This window comes from Octopus bimaculoides, chromosome 28, assembly GCF_046866305.1.
Source record: "Octopus bimaculoides isolate indiv1 chromosome 28, ASM4686630v1, whole genome shotgun sequence".
Taxonomy (NCBI): domain Eukaryota; kingdom Metazoa; phylum Mollusca; class Cephalopoda; order Octopoda; family Octopodidae; genus Octopus; species Octopus bimaculoides.
The window spans coordinates 2,631,962-2,652,732 of NC_142955.1; the positions used below are offsets into that span (position 1 = coordinate 2,631,962).

At 36.1% G+C, this 20,771-nt stretch overlaps 3 protein-coding genes across 4 annotated transcripts; 1 reads left to right on the plus strand and 2 right to left on the minus strand.

Moving 5' to 3' along the window:
* The first annotated feature begins 88 nt into the window (after window positions 1–88).
* On the plus strand, window positions 89–20,595 carry LOC106871791 (uncharacterized). 2 transcript variants are annotated; one of them, XM_089344336.1, is made up of 3 exons: window positions 89–1,097; window positions 3,380–4,985; window positions 19,186–20,595. In XM_089344336.1, the coding sequence occupies exons 2-3, from the start codon at window positions 3,739–3,741 to the stop codon at window positions 20,441–20,443; spliced, it is 2,505 nt and encodes an 834-aa protein (XP_089200462.1). In that variant the 5' UTR covers window positions 89–1,097; window positions 3,380–3,738; the 3' UTR covers window positions 20,444–20,595. The 2 variants fall into 2 exon arrangements, with proteins under 2 accessions (XP_089200462.1, XP_089200461.1); XM_089344335.1 differs by lacking the exons at window positions 89–1,097; window positions 3,380–4,985 and adding an exon at window positions 17,694–17,897 and having other exon boundaries at window positions 18,542–20,595.
* LOC149130460 (uncharacterized) lies at window positions 11,753–12,533 on the minus strand. Its single transcript, XM_089344342.1, has one exon. It carries the CDS (start codon window positions 12,531–12,533, stop codon window positions 12,150–12,152), a length of 384 nt encoding a protein of 127 aa, XP_089200468.1. The 3' UTR covers window positions 11,753–12,149.
* LOC149130461 (uncharacterized) lies at window positions 12,583–15,667 on the minus strand. Its single transcript, XM_089344341.1, has 2 exons — window positions 15,506–15,667; window positions 12,583–13,638 (listed from the first exon to the last, which is right to left on the minus strand). Exon 2 carries the CDS (start codon window positions 13,318–13,320, stop codon window positions 12,583–12,585), a length of 738 nt encoding a protein of 245 aa, XP_089200467.1. The 5' UTR covers window positions 13,321–13,638; window positions 15,506–15,667.
* Window positions 20,596–20,771: the final 176 nt, after the last annotated feature.

A 20,771-nucleotide genomic window follows, 5' to 3' on the forward strand; every position in this document is an offset into this window, starting at 1 on the left:
CTTTGTCGAAAGTCAACAATTTTGATTAGTAACGCTTTTGTTTAAAAAACGCGGATTTGTTTATAAAGACGTGAATTTGTTTAGGGGCTTCCTTAGAAAGATAGATAGTTTTATAGTGTTAAACTAATCATCACGCGTGACCGCATTTTCTTTATATATTAGCAGAAAGGGGTCTGTAGATTTCCAGGTAAGGAATAGTTGAGTACTTATTTAGATACCACATTTCTGCAAAGATTTCTTTCAGAGTAATTTCCCGCAGTAATATGACAAAGGAAGGGAGGATACGCCATGAAACGAGGGTTGCCATGTGTGATGTTGACACCATTGTGAAGAAAGGATTTTTATAGCGAATACTCGACAGAAGCACAGCAACACTGGAAACTGTGATAATAGAAAATGTGTTGCCGGGAACTGTAATTCATACCGATAAATTTACATCTGCGCCCTTATCTAATTATTGAAATACACGTCTTGGATCTTTTCCTTTTGGCCGGCACATAGAAAAAATAAATTTTGGTAACTAAACACTTTCAAATTTCGTATACTGGTAGAATGTGTCATTTAAAACATCATTTACTCTTGGCGTTTTAAAGAAAATTCTATATTTTCCAAGTTATTTCGTGTTAAAGTTGTCGTATTTCGGTAATTTCAATCGATCAATGACGTCTATTGAGGTGAAAATGATGCTTTAAATGACACATTCTACCAGTATACGAAATTTGAAGGTGTTTAGTTACAAATTTTTTTTTCTATGTGCTGGCCAAAAGGAAAAGATTCCAATACAGTCATAATCTACAACATCCGTAGCGTATTTGTTGAAAACTTTATTAGAAAATATACTTTTTTCTGGAAGTTGACTTCTGAGGTCCATGTAATCGATTTACGCACTACGCCTCCTCCGAAATTGCTGGCCTTGTGCCAAAATGAGAAATCAATGTTTCATGCGCATGCGCACTAAACGTACTTCCGCCTCCATCAAGGCTGGTGTGACTGATTCCAGATTTTCTTTTGATCGACTCCCAAACGCATTTATAATACATTTCTCTACCACCCGACTCACTTATAACAACAACACTGTCCTTTATAAAAACATTTCCGTAAGTATTAAACAAGGAAAGCATTTTAATCTTTTAATTCTTCGTGTCTCAGATGTCCTTTGTTTTGTTCGACATTTGGCTGCTATTTCTAGCTATGGATGCTACCTCCTACACGATCCATCGTTTCCACGTTAGTTTGTTGTGTGTTTTAGTTGGATGAATATTCTTAAATACACTGCAACCACAGAAATATTGAGAAACCAATGATTTGAATGTTTGTTTGGTAGAGATGGACTATATGTAATCTGAACCTTCCCCCCCCCTTATTTATTAATTTTTTTATGGAATCCCACGTTTTAGGCTATGGAGATTCCGATTCTGAAAAAAAAATTTTTGAAAAATTTCACCCCCCCCCCCACCAAGCAGGCTATTTACATGCTAGAAATAACAGCCATATCTCACAAAACTAGTGTTAGGGTTAGGTTTAGGGTTAGGGTTAGGGTCAGGGTTAGGGTCGGGGTTAGGGCTAGGTTTACCCTGTGGATCTATATGAAAACCGGGGGTGGGGATCGAAATTTTGAAATTGAGATTTTTGAAAATTTTTTTCCAGAATCGGATTCGCCATGGTCTGAAACATAGGATTCCGTAAAAAAAACAAAATTTAAAAGGTGGGGTATACCCAGATTACATATACTCCATCTCCACCGTTTGTTTCTTGATATAGGGAAAACGGACAAAATAAGTAGGCGGGGCAAAATGAGTAATTTCCCATTTCTTGTTTATTATTTTTCCAACCTGTTTGAAACGATTACATTTGTGGCCAACGCCTCATCATTTAAATATTGGTCAGCATAGTTGCTGAAGTTGAGTGAGTTCGAAACATAGTGGCTGATCCACTTTTTCCATAGAATTTTCCCTAAGCTTTGACCTGAGTGTAAATTGAGGTTGCTAATTGAATATCTGGAAGAATGTTCGGTTTTTCAAGTTTCACAAAATGATGTCTAAAATGGGGCAAAATGAGTAATGACTTGTTTTACTAACTTCTCTTTAACATCATGGTGTAAAAGATTAGAAATGATAAAAATTCTCTGTAAGAAGTTACTTGATTTTGTCACAGACAGATCACGAAGAGAGACACACTCCAGCAGATCGTGAAGAAGCTACAGATTATATTTCATGTCGCGATTCGTTAATTTCATATCCTCTGCCATTTCCCCCTGATTCTCATTCATTCGGCCAAAATTTTTAGACATGTTTTTATGCTTTTCTGATCTTTCGCATGTCTGAGAATAGACATCTAAGGGTATGAGTCTTTATTTCCAAATGTAATTCTGGACAATTGAAGAGACACATTTACTTTATCTTCTCATACTCATTTTGCCGGCGATAATTTCCTGAAATAGTGATCAGATTGTTTTAAAATGTTTTGAATACATTTAAAGAAGGCCATTTGCTTAGCTGATATACTTTTTGTAATCGATCGTAGAAAGTCCTCATTGTGCCCCATCCCCAAAACAGAGAAAAACAGGGAAACGACGCCATAACAGCGAAAGACATACAAAGAGCGCGATTTATTTTGAAGGGTTTAGGGTTAGGATTAGGTTTACGGTTAGGGTTTGGGTTTTAGAGTTTGCGTTAGGGAATTCCGTCCCTAACCGGAACCCTGACACTAAAACCTTAACCCTAACACCGTAGTGAAGATCGTGCGGGTGTTACAGAAAAGGCAGATATTTAGGAACTCGTACCGAAAGATCGGCGATCTATTTCCACCCCGTTTCTGAGTTTGTTTCCTTGTAACTTCCCGGAAATTGGCAATATTTTTCAGGAAATTTTTCTACAAATACATTCCAGATAACGTAGATTACGTTGACGGGGGAATCGGTTGTGAAATTCTAAAAAAATATATTAAAAAATTATTCATGCGTGATTTAAGGGCTATTTAGCTGTTATAAGAACATTTCACACACCTTCTGATATTGCTGCACCTCTTATGTGTCCATAGCTTACGCTGAGTACATCTTATGGAATTTCTACCTGTGCCATTTCTACAGATCAAGCAGGGCCATCTATCTGAAGAGATTTGTGATTTGTCTGCTTTCCTATTTATTAAGACTTTGGTTTTTACTAGCTTAACTCTAAGGCCCTTCAGTTCTAGACCTTGCTTCCACACCTGAAATTTCTCTAGTTCTGGTAGTGATTCAGCTATAAAAACAAATTCATCAGTGTAGAGGAGCTCCCAGGGGCAGTCTATCTTAAATTCCTCTGTTATTGCTTGGAAATGTTGAATCTGTATTTTCTAAGTAGCCTCTATATCTTACACTGTTGTTTCTTTATTATTTCAGAATATCAGATGACATTGGAATAACTGAAGATACATTCTCATTATTTATCTTCTTTTAAAGACCAAAATGAAAATATTGTACAGAGCAGATATAGAAGATTGTTTCTATAAGTCTATGGTAGAATTCCTCTGATATATTTACTCTGAAATGTGTTATTAGCAAACTTTGTGGACATCACTGGCTGGAGTGTCTACAAGATGAGTCTGGTTGCAAATTAAACTTGGATAAATTTACTAAAGAGTTTTGGGACAAAGGTAGTCTGAGACAGAAACACGATAGCAGAAATATTTGTAAACAAAAACTATATAAACAAGAAAAAAGAAAAAACATAAAGAAGTTGTGATTTTAGAAGAAAAATAATGGAAAAAAATGAAAAACTAAAGGAACTAATTTTTCCTGATGATAAAAAAAAGGAGACACCAAAATTGTTACATGACTGTGATGTCTGTAAGAAGTCCTTCTCGCAAAAGGGTAACTTGAATAAGCACAAACGTATTCATACAGGGGAGAAGCCATTTCACTGTGATATCTGTGGTAAATCATTTTCTGTAAGTAGTTACTTAATTAGTCACAGACATATTCATACAGGAGAGAAGCCGTATCATTGTGGTGTCTGTGGTAAATCATTCTCTTTAACTAGTAACTTAACTAAACACAAGCGTATTCATACAGGGGAGAAGCCATTTCACTGTGACATCTGTGGTAAATCATTCTCTGAAAGTGGTAAATTGACTAACCACAAACGTATTCATACTGGAGAGAAGCCATTTCACTGTAATGTCTGTGGTACATCATTCTCTGACCGAAGTGCTTTAAATTCTCACAAACGTGTTCATACAGGAGAGAAGCCATATCAGTGTAACATCTGTAGTAAATCATTCTCTCAAAGTAGTGCTTTAACTTCTCACAAACGTATTCACACGGGAGAGACACCATATTCCTGTAATATTTGTGGTAAATCATTTTCTGACAACAGTGCTTTAACTTCTCATAAACGTATTCATACAGGAGAGAAGCCATATCACTGCAATATCTGTAACAAATCTTTCTCTGTCAGTAGTACTCTAACTAATCACAAACGTATTCATACAGGAGAGACACCATATTATTGTGATATCTGTGGTAAATCATTCTCTCAGAGTGGCAACTTAGCTTCTCACAAACGTTTCCATACAGGAGAGAAGCCATATCACTGTGATATCTGTGGTAAATCATTCTCCGTGAGTTGTAACTTAGCTGAACACAAATATATCCATACTGGAGAGAAGCCATATCATTGTGATATCTGTGGTAAATCATTCTCTCATAGTAGTAACTTTGGTAAACACAAACTTATTCATACAGGAGAAATGCCATATTCTTGTGATATCTGTGACAAATCATTCTCTCAAAGTAGTGACTTAACTAGACACAGACGATTTCATACAGGAGAGAAGCCATATCGCTGTGATATCTGTGGTAAATTGTTCTCCAGAAGTAGTTACTTGACTACACACAAACGTATTCATACTGGAGAGAAGCCATATCCTTGTGATATCTGTGGTAGGTCATTCACTCAGCGTAACAACTTAACTTCTCACAAACGTGTTCATACAGGGGAGAAGCGATACCGCTGATATTTGTGATAAATCATTGTCTGTAAGTGGTTACTTAACCCTTTACCATGAAGATTATTCCCTCAGATGTTTGTTGTTTATAGTTTCAGCTTAGAGCTGCGGCCATGCTGATGCACCGCCGATGTTTATTTATTCACATTATTTTCTGTTTGTCATCCATTAATTCACAGCTTTCAAATTTTGATGATGTGATTGTGTATTTTCAGAATGACATTGTCGGGTAGGTGTAAGAGGCTGAGTCTGGCTAGTTTGAACATAAAATAGGTAGAATATTTGTGCTAGATGTGGCTGGTTTAAATGCTAAAGGGTTCACTAAATGTGTATCTATTCAGATAGATGTGTGACTATCAATGTGACCATTCATAAGAACAATAAGCATTTTGACCTCCTCCTAAATTGGTGATAGTGTTGTGGGCTTACTCCATGGCAATAATGAAGCTATTTATCAGAGAATTGCTGTAATTGTCGGAGTTTCTCCATGACAAAATTAAGGGACACTCTCTGCAACTGTATATAGATATTCATACAGAAATGGAGAAAGAACAGTGTGATAACAGCCTCCCAACTCTATAGTTTTTCTCACCACATCTCATGTAACTTACCTGTGACATTTTTTCGTTTGTTTGTAATAAAAGCAATTTTTTCCAGATTTTGAATTTGTTTTGCATGAATTTTGTTAAAACCAATAGGTGTGGCTGTGTGGTAAGAAGCTTAATTCCCAGCTACATGGTTCTGGGTTCAGTCCCACTGCATGGCACCTTGAGCAAGTCTTTTCTATTATAACCCTGTGCTGACCAAATCCCTGTGAGTGGATTTGGAAGATGGAAACTGAAAGAAGCTCATTGTTTATATATATATAAATTGTTATCATCACCATTTAACATCTGTTGTCTGTGCTGGCATGGGCTGCATGGCTCCAATCTGATTTGGCAGAGTTTCTACAGCTGGATGCCCTTCCTAACGCCAAACACTCCGAGAGTGTGTGGTGGGTGCTTTTTACATGCCATCAGCACAGGGGCCAGTCAGGCAGGCCTGGCAACGATCACATTCAGATAGTACTTTTTATGTGCCACCAGCATGGGGGTACTGGCATTGGCTATGTTCGGTCAGTGCTTTTTACATGCCACCAGTACAGGAGCCAGTCAGGCGGACCTGGCATTGACCACTTTTGAATAGTGCTTTTTACGTGCCTCTGGTACGGGAGACAGTCAGTGGGTGCTGGCATCAGCCACGTTCAGATGGTGCAGCCATGCTGGAGCACTGCCTTTAGTTGAACAAATCAACCCCAGGACTTATTCTTTGTAAGCCTGGGACTTATTCTGTTGGTCTCTTTTACTGAGCTGCTATATATTTTTTACTTGTTTCAATCATTTGACTGTGGCCATGCTGGGGCAAAGCCTTGATGAGTTATTTACGGGGACATAAACACACCAACACCGATGGCGGCGGGGTGGCAAACACAGACACACATATATACATATATAAATATATATACACACACACACACACACATATATATATACATATACATAATAATAACATTAGGGATAAAATCCAAAATTACAGGTAAAAACTCAATTAAAATCAATTAGTAGTCATTTTATTATCTTTATCTTATGATATTTACTTTGTATTATATTATACTCATTTATTGTGCTTTTAATTATTAATTGTTCTATATGTGACTTTGGATTTTCATCGATGAGTTCATGAACCTTGGTTCTTTTCCCTAAAACTATATATATACATATACACACACACACATATATATATATATATATATATATATATATATACACATACACGACAAGCTTCTTTCAGTTTCCGTCTACCAAATCCACTCACAAGGCTTTTGTCGGCCTGAGTCTATAGTAGAAGACACTTGCCCAAAGTGCCATGCAGTGGGACTGAACCCAGAACCACATGGTTGGTAAACAAGCTACTTACCACACAGCCACGCCAGCACCTGTATTCTTTTGCTTGTTTCAGTTATTTGACTGCGGCCATGCTGGAGCACCGCCTTTAGTCAAACAAATCAACCCCCAGACTTATTCTTTGTAAGCCAAGTAATTATTCTCTCAATCTCTTTTGCCGAACCGCTAATTTACGGGGACGTAAACACACCAACATCGATTGTCAAGCAATGGTGGGTTGACACAGACACACAAATACACACACACACACACACACACACACACACACATATATATATAAACAAATAGTAAATAAGTATATGCATATATACGTACAGGTATGTGCATACCGACATCAACCTGTATGTATAGGTGCATATCTGGGTACAGGACATTGCAAACAAAACGTAGACAAGAAAACACACAAGCCACATAGAGAACATGTTCCTTCATCAGCTACCCCCGTTTTAACACCGGCGTTTCGAAGAGCTGGTATATATATATATATATATATATATATATATATATATATATACGTTGGGTTTCTTTCTGTTTCTGTCTACCAAATCCACTCACAAGGCCTTAGTCGGCCTGACGCCACAGTAGAAGACACCTGCCCAAGGTGCGCTGCAGTGGGACTGAACCTGGAGCCATGTGGTTGGGAAGCAGGCTTCTTAACACACTATATTTGACTGTGCGTGTATATTCCTTATTTTTGCTTCTGGTGTCTTCTGCCTTTCTGTTAGAAACGTTTACTTGGGAATTTACTTAAAGTAAAACAAAAAATCATATGCAACAGATAAGTCGTCTTAATAACATATTTCTGTGTACCAGATCTTTAGCTGTTATTTCTAGCATAACAAGTTTTCTGGTGAGGTCTTCATTTGCCTGTTTGTTGCTTCGGTAGAAATCTACGGATGACTTGTTCAGAAAGTAGCTAACACAATGATCATTTACTCAGGCAGATATCAATGGTGGAATGGTCAGAAGTGACGGTCATTATGTGTATAGCGATGCAGAGAATGATGCAATCGAGCAGATGCTATCATCTACGGCTGGTTGATTTCCAGGAAAATACTGGACACAAGGAGGTACCTGATGGCATTTCTGAGGGGCGACTCTCTTTTGTCACTTCTGTAAAGATAAAATTCTATCTTTGTCAATGAGATAAATATATATACTAGTCAAGAGAAGGCCAGGTGCCGGCACCTACTGCTTGGATATCAACACATCGAAGGACACCACTTTTGAAGAAGAAAAAAATTATATTTGTAGCAATTTTTTTTTGTTTTTGATTCGATTAACTACACATTCATCATTTGAGGAGGAAGTTCTCTTGTGCCAGGTAATTAAAGGTAAGAGACCGAAACAGGTGTGTTGCCGGAGCAGAGTAAATAAAAACAGAAGGTGAGAGAAAGAAGATTTTTGGTTTGTTGAGGTTTTAAGTATTTCAGTTTTAATTAGAAATTCTTCCTAAAATGAAATTTTCTTTGTTTTGGAAGTTTTAAGAAAAATTAGAAAAAAAATTAAAAAAGGAGACCATTAAAGCTGTTTTTATGACTGAATTTTGCTTGGATAGCTTTAAGTATCTTATTTTTAAATCTATTTACAAAGCTGTCTTGACGGCCGTGTGGTTAACGACGCAGACCAGTTAACTGTCAACCTGTAGACAGCGAGCTCAATACTTGCTGGGATTTTAATTTTTTTTTTTTTTATTTTTGACACTTTAGAGACATCAGATCTTTGGGAATGAAATTTAAGAAATTGAGGAACTGATGTCTCTAAAGTGTCAAAACTAAAAAAAACTGATGTCGCTAAGGTGTCCAAAATTGTCAAATTTTTTTGTTTTTTATTGGTAATTTACTCTCAATTTGCTCCTTTTATTGCTATACTAAACGTTGTGTCCGAAAGGTATGAAAATTCAACATGATCCCACGCATGCCACACCAAAATAATTACCATGCCCCATGTTGGGAATCATAAGATTATAAGATTAGACAGTTTGACCGGAACTGGCAGGCCAGAGAGCTGCACCAGGTCCCAGTCTGATCTGGCCTGGTTTCTACAGCTGGATGCCACCAGCACTGGTGCCATTTACATGACTCTGCCAATGACTATGAATTCACTTGGTTTGATGAATCTTCTGAAGCACAGCATACTGCCAAATGTCTTGTTCACTTGTCATCAGCTCCATAAGTGTCTGTGTCCCCCACCGCACCACTTGACAACTGGTGATGGTTTGTTTACGTCCCTGTAACTTAGTGGTTTGGTGAAAGATCTGATAGAATAACTACCAGACTTTAAAAAAAAAATATATATATATATATATATATATATATACTGCCTGACTGGCCTTTGTAGGGTTTTCGAGCGAGATCGCTGCCAGTGCCCCTGGACTGGCTCTTGTGCGGGTGTCACATAAAAGACACCATTTCGAGCGTGGCCGTTTTCGTGCGGGTGACACGTAAAAGCACCCACTACACTCTTGGAGTGGTTGGCGTTAGGAAGGGCATCCAGCTGTAGAAACTCTGCCAAATCAGATTGGAGCCTGGTGTTGCCATCTGGTTTCACCAGTCCTCAGTCAAATCGTCCAACCCATGCTAGCATGGAAGGCGGACGTTAAACGATGATGATGATGATGATGATGATATAAGGGGGTCGATTCATTCGACTAAAAACTTATAACTTGGTGGTGCTCCAGCATGGCCGCAGTCAAATGACTGAAACAAGTAAAAAGACGAACAAAAACTTTGAAAATAAAGAAAAGAAATATATATAAAAAGAAGCAAAATATAGACAAACAACAGCCGATCAGTGTGTTTATAGGCTTTATTAACTATGAAGCTTTTTAAATATAACAATATTGGTTTGTAATCAAGTGATTGTAGTCTACATATCTCATAAAACATATGCATACGCTTGTACTCTGAGCAGTTTAGATTAAAGAATAAAAATACCGTGAGTCGGAGTCAGAGTCAGTATACCAACTCCAACTCCAGCTACCCCTTAATCGTTTCAGACTCCGACTCCACAGTCCTGGTTTGAACACACATTTTCAGATGAAAATGCTTGCAAAACAAATTCAAAACCACATCTGAGCATGCTGTAAGGTCCACCAACAATGAACAGCAGCCATAGGCGTAGGAGTGGGTGTGTGGTAAGTAGCTTGCTTACCAACCACAAGGTTCCGGGTTCAGTTCGACTGCGTGGCACCTTGGGCAAGTGTCTTCTACTATAGCCTCGGGCCGACCAAAGCCTTGTGAGTGGATTTGGTAGACGGAAACTGAAAGAAGCCCATCGTATATATATATATATATACATATACATATATATATATATATATACATATATATATATATATACATATATATATATATATGCGAGTAAAAATAAATACAAAAAAGGTGGTTTTTTTGTATGATTGTGTATAGAGGAATATATTATTTTGTTTAAAAGAGTTCCAACACTGTCTGTTTTTTATGTTTTATTTATATTCCTGCAGAACTAATGTGGGGTATAGAATATGGAATATACAATATATAATATAATATACAATATAAAATAAAATAAAATAAAAATGGATGGCACCATGAAAGAAAGTATTGAATGTAGATGAAATATTGAGTGTTCAATATAAAGGATCAAATATATAAATATATAAAGGCGACTCGAGTTTCAGGGCTATTTCCCTTCGTCATGGCCGGTATGACAGACTTTAACAGCCAGTCTGTTAAAGTCTGTCATACCGGCCATGACGAAGGGAAATAGCCCTGAAACTCGAGTCGCCTTTATATATTTATATTTATATATTTGATCCTTTATATTGAACACTCAATATTTCATCTACATTCAATACTTTCTTTCATGGTGCCATCCATTTTTATTTTATTTTATTTTATATTGTATATTGTATATTATATATTGTATATTCCATATTCTATACCCCACATTAGTTCTGCAGGAATATAAATAAAACATAAAAAACAGACAGTGTTGGAACTCTTTTAAACAAAATAATATATATATATATATATACATATATATATATATATATACATACATATATATATATATATATATATACATACATATATATATATATATACATACATATATATATATATATATATATATATATATACATACATATATACATACATATATATATATATACATATATATATACATACATATATATATATATATATATACATACATATATATATATATATACATATATATATATATATATATATATATATATATATATATATATATACATACATATATATATATATATACATATATATATATATATATATATATATATATATATATATATATACATACATATATATATATATATACATATATATATATATATATATATATATATATATATATATATATATATATATATATATATATATACATACATATATATATATATATACATACATATATATATATATATATATATATATATATATATATATATATATATATATATATTTTTATTATAGTTTCAGCTTAGAGCTGCGGCCATGCTGATGCACCGCCGTGCATACAAAAATAAGAGGAGTGAGTGGACTCCTATATGCTAGAAATAGATGCCGAATCATCTACCCACGAAAAAAGAATATATGTTCTTAGTAAAAATTTAGCAACACAACAGACTGTAAAAGGGCAAGACAAATGAAAAAATACTATATATATATGTGTGTGTGTGTGTGTGTGTATGTTTGTATGTCTGTGTTTGTCTCCCAAACATCACTTGACAACCGATGCTGGTGTGTTTACGTCCCCGTAACTTAGCGGTTCGGCAAAAGGGACCAATAGAATAAGTACTAGGCTTACAAAAGAATAAGTCCTGGGGTCGATTTGCTCAACTATAAAGGTGGTGCTCCAGCATGGCCGCAGTCAAATGACTGAAACAAGTAAAAGAGTAAAAGAGAGTATAAAAGGGTCTAAGAACGAGAGGCTTAGTCTTTGCCATCACTAAAACCCAAATGTATGTCCCAATTCTTGGTGGAGGTTAAAATGTTAGTCATGTCAAGAATGGCCTAAAACAGTTACACTTCTTTATAAGTAAGTATGTTTAATAAAGTTAGGATCTTCAGTGAATGATTTACAACAGATATCAGTGATATGGCTTCGTGTTTGTGTTTAAATACTGCTTGCTGAGAATGATTTACCATAATATATCATAGTGGTTGCAGCTTATCTCCTGCATGAAAATATTTATGTTATGTTATTAGTTTGAGAGAATGTCTTATCACAGATGTCACAGTGAAAAGGATTTTCTCCTGTATGAATACGCTTGTGAGAAGTTAAGGCACTACTTTGTGAGAATGATTTACCACAGATATCACAGTGATATGGTTTCTCTCCTGTATGAACACGTTTGTGTCTAGTTAAGTTGCTACTTTGAGAGAAGGACTTACTACAGATATCGCAGTGAAAGGGCTTTTCTCCTGTACGAATACCTTGTTGAAAAGTCAATGGCACTACTTTTAAAGAACGACCTACCACAGATATCACAGTGATATGGCTTTTCCCCTGTATAAATATGCTTCTGACAAGCAATGCCACTACTTCCAGAAAATGATTTATCACAGAAACCATAGTGATATGACTTACTGTTACAAATACCACAGTGTTATGACCTACCAGCTTAGCTTCTATAAACACATTTGTGTCTAGTTAGGCTAGTACTTCGAGAGAATGATTTACTACAGGTATCACACCGAAAGGGCTTTTCACTTGTATGTATACGTTTGTGAGTAGTTAAAGTACCATTGACAGAGAATGACCTACCACAGATATCACAATGATATGGTTTCTCTCCTGTATGAATACGTATGTGTGTAGTCAAGTTATTACTTTGAGAGAATCGCTTGCCACAAACATCACAGTGAAAAGGCTTTTCTTGTGTATGAATACGCATGTGTTTAGTTAAATCATTACTTTGAGAGAACATCTTACCACAGGTACCACAGTGAAACAGCCCTTCTTCTGCATGAATACGTTTGTGAGAAGTTAAAGCAATAATTTTCAAGAACGACCTACCACAGATATCACAGTTATACAACTTCTCTCCTGTATGAATACGAGTGTGTCTATTTAAGCCATTACTTCCAGAAAATGATTTATCACAGATATCACAATGATATGGCTTCTCTCCTGTATGAATACGTTTGTGTCTAGTCAAGTCGCCACTCGCAGAAAATGATTTATCACAGATATCACAGTGAAATGGCTTCTCTCCTGTATGAATACGTTTGTGTTTAGTCAAGTTACATCTTTTAGAGAATGACATTTTACAGACATCACAGTCATGTGATAATTTTCCTCTCTCCTTTTCTCTATCTTTAGGAAAAGTCAAATCCTTTAGTTTCTTACTTTTTTCCATTATTTTTCTTCTCAAATATTTTTTATTCTTTTTTTTTGCTTTTATACTCTTTCGTTTACAAATATTTCGCCTGCTGTATTTTTATCCAATGTTACTTTTGTCCCAAAACACTTTAATAAATTTATCCAAGTAATTTGCAACCAGACTCATCTTGTAGGCACTCCAGCCAGTGATGTCCTGCTAATAACAGAGGAATTCTACCATAGATTTATAGAAACAATCTTCTATATCTGCTCTGTACAATATTTTCATTTTGGTCTTTAAAAGATGATAAATAATGAGAATGTATCTTCAGTTATTCCAATGTCATCTGATATTCTGAAATAATAAAGAAACAACAGTGTAAGATATAGAGGCTACTTAGAAAATACAGATTCAACAATTGAAAATTTAGAACATTTCAACAGAGATAAAGTTTTATGAATAAACATAACCTCAACAATTGAATGTTTGTCATTTATTAAGATTAGATGATCTGTGTCAGATGTATATAAATTAATTATACATATATGTGTGTGTGTATACATATATGTAAAGTTATATGACCTGTGTCAGATGTATATAGAGTGACCAGCTCTGCATCATATGTTACCCACCAATACAACTGCCACACCCAGAGATGACCAATCATGAAACCAGCAACACAGAGGAGGTATCCAGCGTTCCGAATATTACCACCATAGATGATGACCAAACAATCATCACTGACACCAATGGGATGACCAGCCCCGCACCATGTTATCACAGGCCACACCCACACTAACGCTGGCAGCATCATCGCAAAATGGTGTGACCAACAGCATCCCCAGGCCTGGAGCCTATCAGGAGTGCGAATATAGCCGCATCCCAAGTTTGTAAATATATCAGATCAGCAAATGCAGCTTTCAAACATTGCTTCCGCAACCACTAATCATCCTTCAGAGTCCCAGAAAGTCGTTTTGTCACATCCCTGGCCAGCCATGTGTGGGGGCCTCATGTGATATCAGGTAGAAAATAATAGAACATCCAGGCCCATATATTAATGAGAGTGACCGTTGCAAAATCTGCATTGCGGGCAGAACCAAATTTCTTTAGAACTATGCTAAACCTGGCACGTCAATTAGTCATAAAGAAATTTTCAATAAAAGTGTCCATTTCAAGTGATACCTACTGGAAAATAGGATCTCCCTATCTATTATGAGACTGTAAAGGTTTTTTATCCTCAGGTCCAGGGGAGATATCTTGTCCTCATTGTTTTTATACGATAGTTATTAAATCTCAATATCTGAGCATTTCCTCGTGTCTATGTGGTAGAATTTTTTTGGTCTGAATAGAGCCTGATGAGCTGTCCACAAGGTGGTGGCTTTCGTAGATACGAAATTTTTGGTAACTCTATGACCAGAATTTTAATTTTTGTTTATATAATTTCTGTTCTATTCTTCGGAGTGGGTTTCTTTTCTGATATATGTTTCATTGACTATATATATATATAGGCGCAGGAGTGGCTGTGTGGTAAGTAGCTTGCTTACCAACCACATGATTCCGGTTCAGTGCCACTGCGTGGCACCTTGGGCAAGTGTCTTCTACTATAGCCTCGGACCGACCAAAGCCTTGTGAATGGATTTGGTAGACGGAAACCGAAAGAAGCCTGTCGTATATATATATATGTGTGTGTGTTTCTGTTTGTCCTCAGAACATCGCTTGACAACCGATGCTGATGTGTTTACGTCCCCGTAACTTAGAGGTTCGGCGAAAAGAGACCGATAGAATAAGTACTAGGCTTACAAAGAATAAGTCCTGGGATCGATTTGCTCGACTAAAGGCGGTGCTCCAGCATGGCCACAGTCAAATGACTGAAACAAGTAAAAGAGTATAATTGTTTATCTACATTAACGAAACCTACGAGAAAACCAAGTGTGAATTACATTTTTGAAAGTTTGCCGGAGGAGACTCATTCGTAGATATTCCAGGAAACAAACATCCGATAAATTATAATAAAGCATTGTTTTCTCAACAGTTCTGAGATCCAGGTTTATTTTGAGGATATTTCTCCCACTAAAACACACAACAAACGAACGGAGAAACGATGGATCCTGTAGGAGGTTGCCTCCATAGCTAGAAATAGCAGCTAAATGTCGAACAAATGACAGGACATCTGAGACACAAAGTATTAAAAAATTAAATGCTTTCATTGTTTAATACTTACGGAAATGGTTTTATAAAGGATCGTGTTGTTATAAGTGCATCAGGTGGTAGAGAAATGTATTATAAATGTGTTTGGGAGTTAATTAAGAGAAATTCGGGCACCAGGTACGTGTCTCTAAGTTTAACGAATAGAAGTGATTTTAATGCGCATGCGTAACTCTTAGATGAATTGTTTGCCGTATCTAATGCTTCTTACCTCCCTTTATTTTTCATAATCATCATTATTAAATGAAGGGGATTGTTAATCTATAAAAGAATAATAATTGTTTCTACTATAGGATCAAGGCCGGAAATTTGGGACAGTGGGTAAGTCAATTACATCAACTCCAATACTCAACTGGTCCCTATTTAATCGACCCCGGAAGGATGAAAAGCAAAGTTGACCTCCGTGGAATTTGAACTCAGAACGTAGCCGCAAACGAACTACCGCTGTTATGTATTCTTTTGTTCGTGATGAGATAATAAACAACTCACTGAAGGCCTTGTTATGATTCTACGCGTTTATTTACTTTGACATGTTTACAAAACAGTGTCTGTAGCGGAGTGATACACACTGTGTGTATCTGCCTTAAACACAGTTCATACAGCTTAGTAGATGCGCTTAACAAAATAGTACTACTAGTGAAGATGTATTCATATATACGTATACCTACGCATATACATAGATAGGAACGTGTAACAGCTAAGCATTTCAGCCGGCGTGCTGACGATTCTTCTATCTCACCGCCTTAATAATAATCCTTTTAACTAATAGGCACAAGGCCTGGAATTGTAAGAGAGAGAGAGAGAGAGGTGGTGGTGGGGAGGCTAGTCGATTACATCGACCCCCAGTACACAACTGGCTCTTATTTCATCAACCCCGAAAGAATGAAAGGCAAAGTGAATCACAAATGTGGGGCAAATGGCCCACCGATGGGGGCGTGGAAACCAAAACGGGCATTTCTACAAGATGCGTTCCCTCTCGTAAACTTTGTTTCCTCATAACTTGCAGGAAAAGTATATTTTATAATAAAAGCTTCTCCAAATACGCTTCCGATGGTGAACATTCTGATGTACACCATGGAGGTTTTAAAGGACGCAATGTCTCGGCAACTAACAACTAATGCAGGTAGTTTGCTTCATGCTTTAATTTGTATTGTAACACAGATTCAGGTTAGAAAAATACAATTGACTGAAGTCGACAATATTCAATGCGTATAGGCAGAATCGTTAGCACACAGAGAAAATGCTTTGCTGCATTTCATCCGTCTTTAGATTCTGTGTTCAAATTTCGCTGAGGTCGACTTTGCCTTTCAGGGTCGATAAAATAAGTTCCAGTTAAACTTTGAGATCGATGTAATCGATTTGTCTCCTCCCTCGAAATTTATGGCTTTGCGTCAAGGGATTTAATGAGAGTTACTCTTCTTTACAACTTTACGCATGTGCAATGGGTGGTCTTGTGATGTTTTCATTTGTTTCTTTGCAGACGCCTGGACACCTTTGCAACAATATCTTTTTTTTTATAAAATGTTAGCGATCTTTTATTTCAAAAGCACGAATCAACCTGAATTGAAATTTGACAACAGTAATTGAAAAAAAAAAAAAACTTTGTTGGGAAACGCAAACAACAAAATATCCGAAATTTCCATATACCCGCAGCTGGTTCCCCCACACGGCACTCTCAGCTTTTGCGTCCATCTGTGACTCCTGCTTATTAATAAATATATATATAATACGTACGATGGTATGTTGAAAAGTTCTTGGTTTTGGGTAAAAACAAAAATATATATATATAGGAGCATTTGTAAATTATGGTTTTATTCGACATATTCCCCTCTCAGATTAACACACTTATTGCAGCAATCCTTCAGTTTTTCTAAGCCCTGTAAAAGAACTTGGAAGTTTGGGCCACCAGCCAAGCACTCTGCGGTACACTTAAAGCCAGGAACTCTAAGCATTCCCACATATGTTTTTCTGTCATCGTATATTCAAAACCTAAGAGCATTTCCTCGTTTGTTTGCTGTTTTTCAATATTCTATTGTTAAATTTGGGTTCTGGTTGAATCGTGCCAGAAAGAAGAGAATTTACCTATCCATTTATCTATTGTCTGTCTTTGTCCATTTGTCTATCGATCTCCCTTCGTTTCTATATCTGTCGATCTAGTTGTTTTTAATATTATTGAATTCTCGTTTAAGTCTCGTTCACAAACACGAGATTTATTTGCTGCGGAATTAGTATCTCGACAAATCAATATGGTGTAGAAATAAATGACAAATTTTTTTAGAAATCTTAAAATGTGAAATTTCTCCCGTTTGAATCTTTTCTTTCATCCAATACATCTCAGAAAATGATAAAATGTGAACCTTCTCCCGTTTCAATCTCTTCCTTTATCAAATACATCTCAGAAATTTTCTGTAAGTGTTTAAACATAACATTTATGTATTTATTATTCGTTGTCTCAATTATTTAATCCGAAAACAATTCTGGTTTTCCCCTCTTCAATGCCCGATTTTCTGGGTTTTTTTTTTTTTATATAGTAATCCTTCCATGGCCCTCTCACTTGTGGTGCGAATTTTAATCTGCAATTCATTTTTCATTCAAACCTTTTTTCTTTATAATGTTTTCGCTTGTCATAGAATTCGTAGCAACACAGAAGACAACCTGTTTGTGATCGTTCGTCTGCTCAGGCAGCACTGTCTTCTGGCTACAAAATCTCTGTGAAGCCGCTATAAGGTTGCTTCACCAGCTTGAGACAGCACCCAAATTTACCTCAAATTACTTCTTTCGATTTTTGAAAATATGTTATCGTCTACTCTGTAGTGTAACGCGTAATTTTACACATTATGGAGGTGTAGATGTCTGTAAATATGTCGATATTACACAAAGTTGTGGAATGTAATTTTAATAACAAAAATTCAAAACGAAATTTCAGTTGTTCAGATAAATTTTTATAACTACAGCTAATCGGTATAGGAATGTATAATAGTTAAGTTCTCCCTCTCAAATATCAATTGTTTAAGTAACTTCTGTAGCTGATGCTGTTTCTCTGTTATTTCAGGATATTGGATGACTTCGTTATTCAAGAATTATATATTACCTCGGATTTATCATCTTTCAAAGATTAACAGCACGTGATAAAGAACAGATATTCCAATCATTATCATCGTTTAACGTCCGCTTTCCATGCTGGCATGGGTTGTCCGATTTGATAGGAGTTGGCCGGGCAGAAAACTACACCAGACTTCTGTGTTTGTTTTGGCATGGTTCTTTACGGTTGGGTGTCCTTCCCAACACCAACCACCCTGCAGAAAAGATTTGAGTGCATTTTACGTGGTTTTGTATAAATGTAAAGTAGAATTACTTGAAAATATTTTCTCTTAACTGAAATTAATAGCAAAATGTCTTTTGTTTGGCTGACTGCAATGTGTACAAGATGATTTTGAGTTCTAGTTAAAATTGGATTACAGCAGAGTTTGGAGCAGCTGCAGATATTAAAAAAGATTACAGATGGATAGAAATATAGCGGAGAAAATATTTGTTTAGAATAAAATATAAAGATATACAGAAACGAGAACATATTGAAGTGAGAGACGGAAAATTGTTTAAAAAAAGAAAGAAACGTATATGATATGACATGGTGAAATGAAAATGACTGTGGATTGATTTTCCTGATGAAATGTCGAAAGATATTGGAAAAACAATATATCACTGTAATATTTGTAAAATGTCATTCTCTAAAAAAAGTCAATTCGCTCTTCACAAACTTATTCATGGAGAAGATAAGCCATATCAATGTGATATCTGTAGTAAATCGTTTTCCCAAACTTGTCACTTAATCCAACACAGACGCATTCATACAGGAGAAAAACCATATCACTGCGATGTCTGTGGTAAATCTTTCTCTATAAACCATCACTTAACAAAACACAGGCGTATTCACACAGGAGAGAAGCCATATCATTGTGATGTCTGCGGCAAGTCGTTCTCTCGGAATCATCATTTAAATGAGCACAAATTCATTCACACAGGAGAGAAGCCATATCACTGTGATATCTGTGGTAAATCATTCTCTAGAACTAGAAACCTAACGACTCACATACGTATTCACACAGGAGAGAAACTATACGAGTGCGACATCTGTGGTAAATCATTCACTTTGAAAAGTACTTTGACCATTCACATACGCATTCATACAGGAGAGAAGCCGTACCAGTGTGACATGTGTGGCATAGCATTCTCTGAAAGAAGCAGCTTAAGTGTTCACAAGCAAATTCATACAGGAGTTAAGCCATATCACTGTGATGTCTGTGATAAATCCTTCTCTCGGCATCATTACTTAGCTGAACACAAGCGCATTCATACAGGAGATAAGCCATACCACTGTGATATCTGTACTAAATCCTTTTCTACAAGTAGTAACTTGAGCAAACACAGACGTAGTCACACTGGAGAGAAACCATACAATTGTGACATCTGTGACAAATCGTTTTCCACGAGTAGTAGCTTAAGTAAACACATCCGCATCCATACAGGGGAGAAGCCCCATAGCTGTGATGTGTGTGGCAAATCCTTCTCTCAGAAAGGTCACTTAACTGGACACAAACGCATTCATGCAGGAGATAAACCATATCACTGTGATATCTGTGGTAAATCATTTTCTGACAGTCAGCATTTAATCAAACACAAACGCATTCATACAGACGATAAACCGTACCACTGTGATATCTGTGGTAAATCATTCTCTCGGAATCACACTTTAATTGAACACAAACAAACCCATACAGGAGAGAAGCCATATCGCTGTGATATCTGTAATAAAGCATTCTCTAGAAATTTCCATTTAACTGAACACAAATACATTCATACAGGAGAGAAGCCATATCACTGTGATGTCTGCAGTAAATCTTTTGTTCGAAAACGACAGTTGACTATACATGAGTGCATCCTTACAGAAGAATGAACATGTTAACATTATATAGCAATAAATGTATTTAAATGTAAAAGAAGATATGATGGTGTGTGTGAGAACAATTTCGTAACTACAACTCTCTCTACATTGGTGACATAACTAAATGATATTTTTAATAAAAAACTATTCTTTCAGAATTCTCAGATATATTCTTATTTAACATATTTCTAGAATAAAGAGAAGCTAGTATCAATTCATTTGGCACTGGTGGTAAATATGTATTCTGTCATAACATAATTGTACAGTTTAGTATAAAGTCATAACAAACAATATTTCATCTTACCATTATAGGATAAATATCTATGATATCTCATGAATA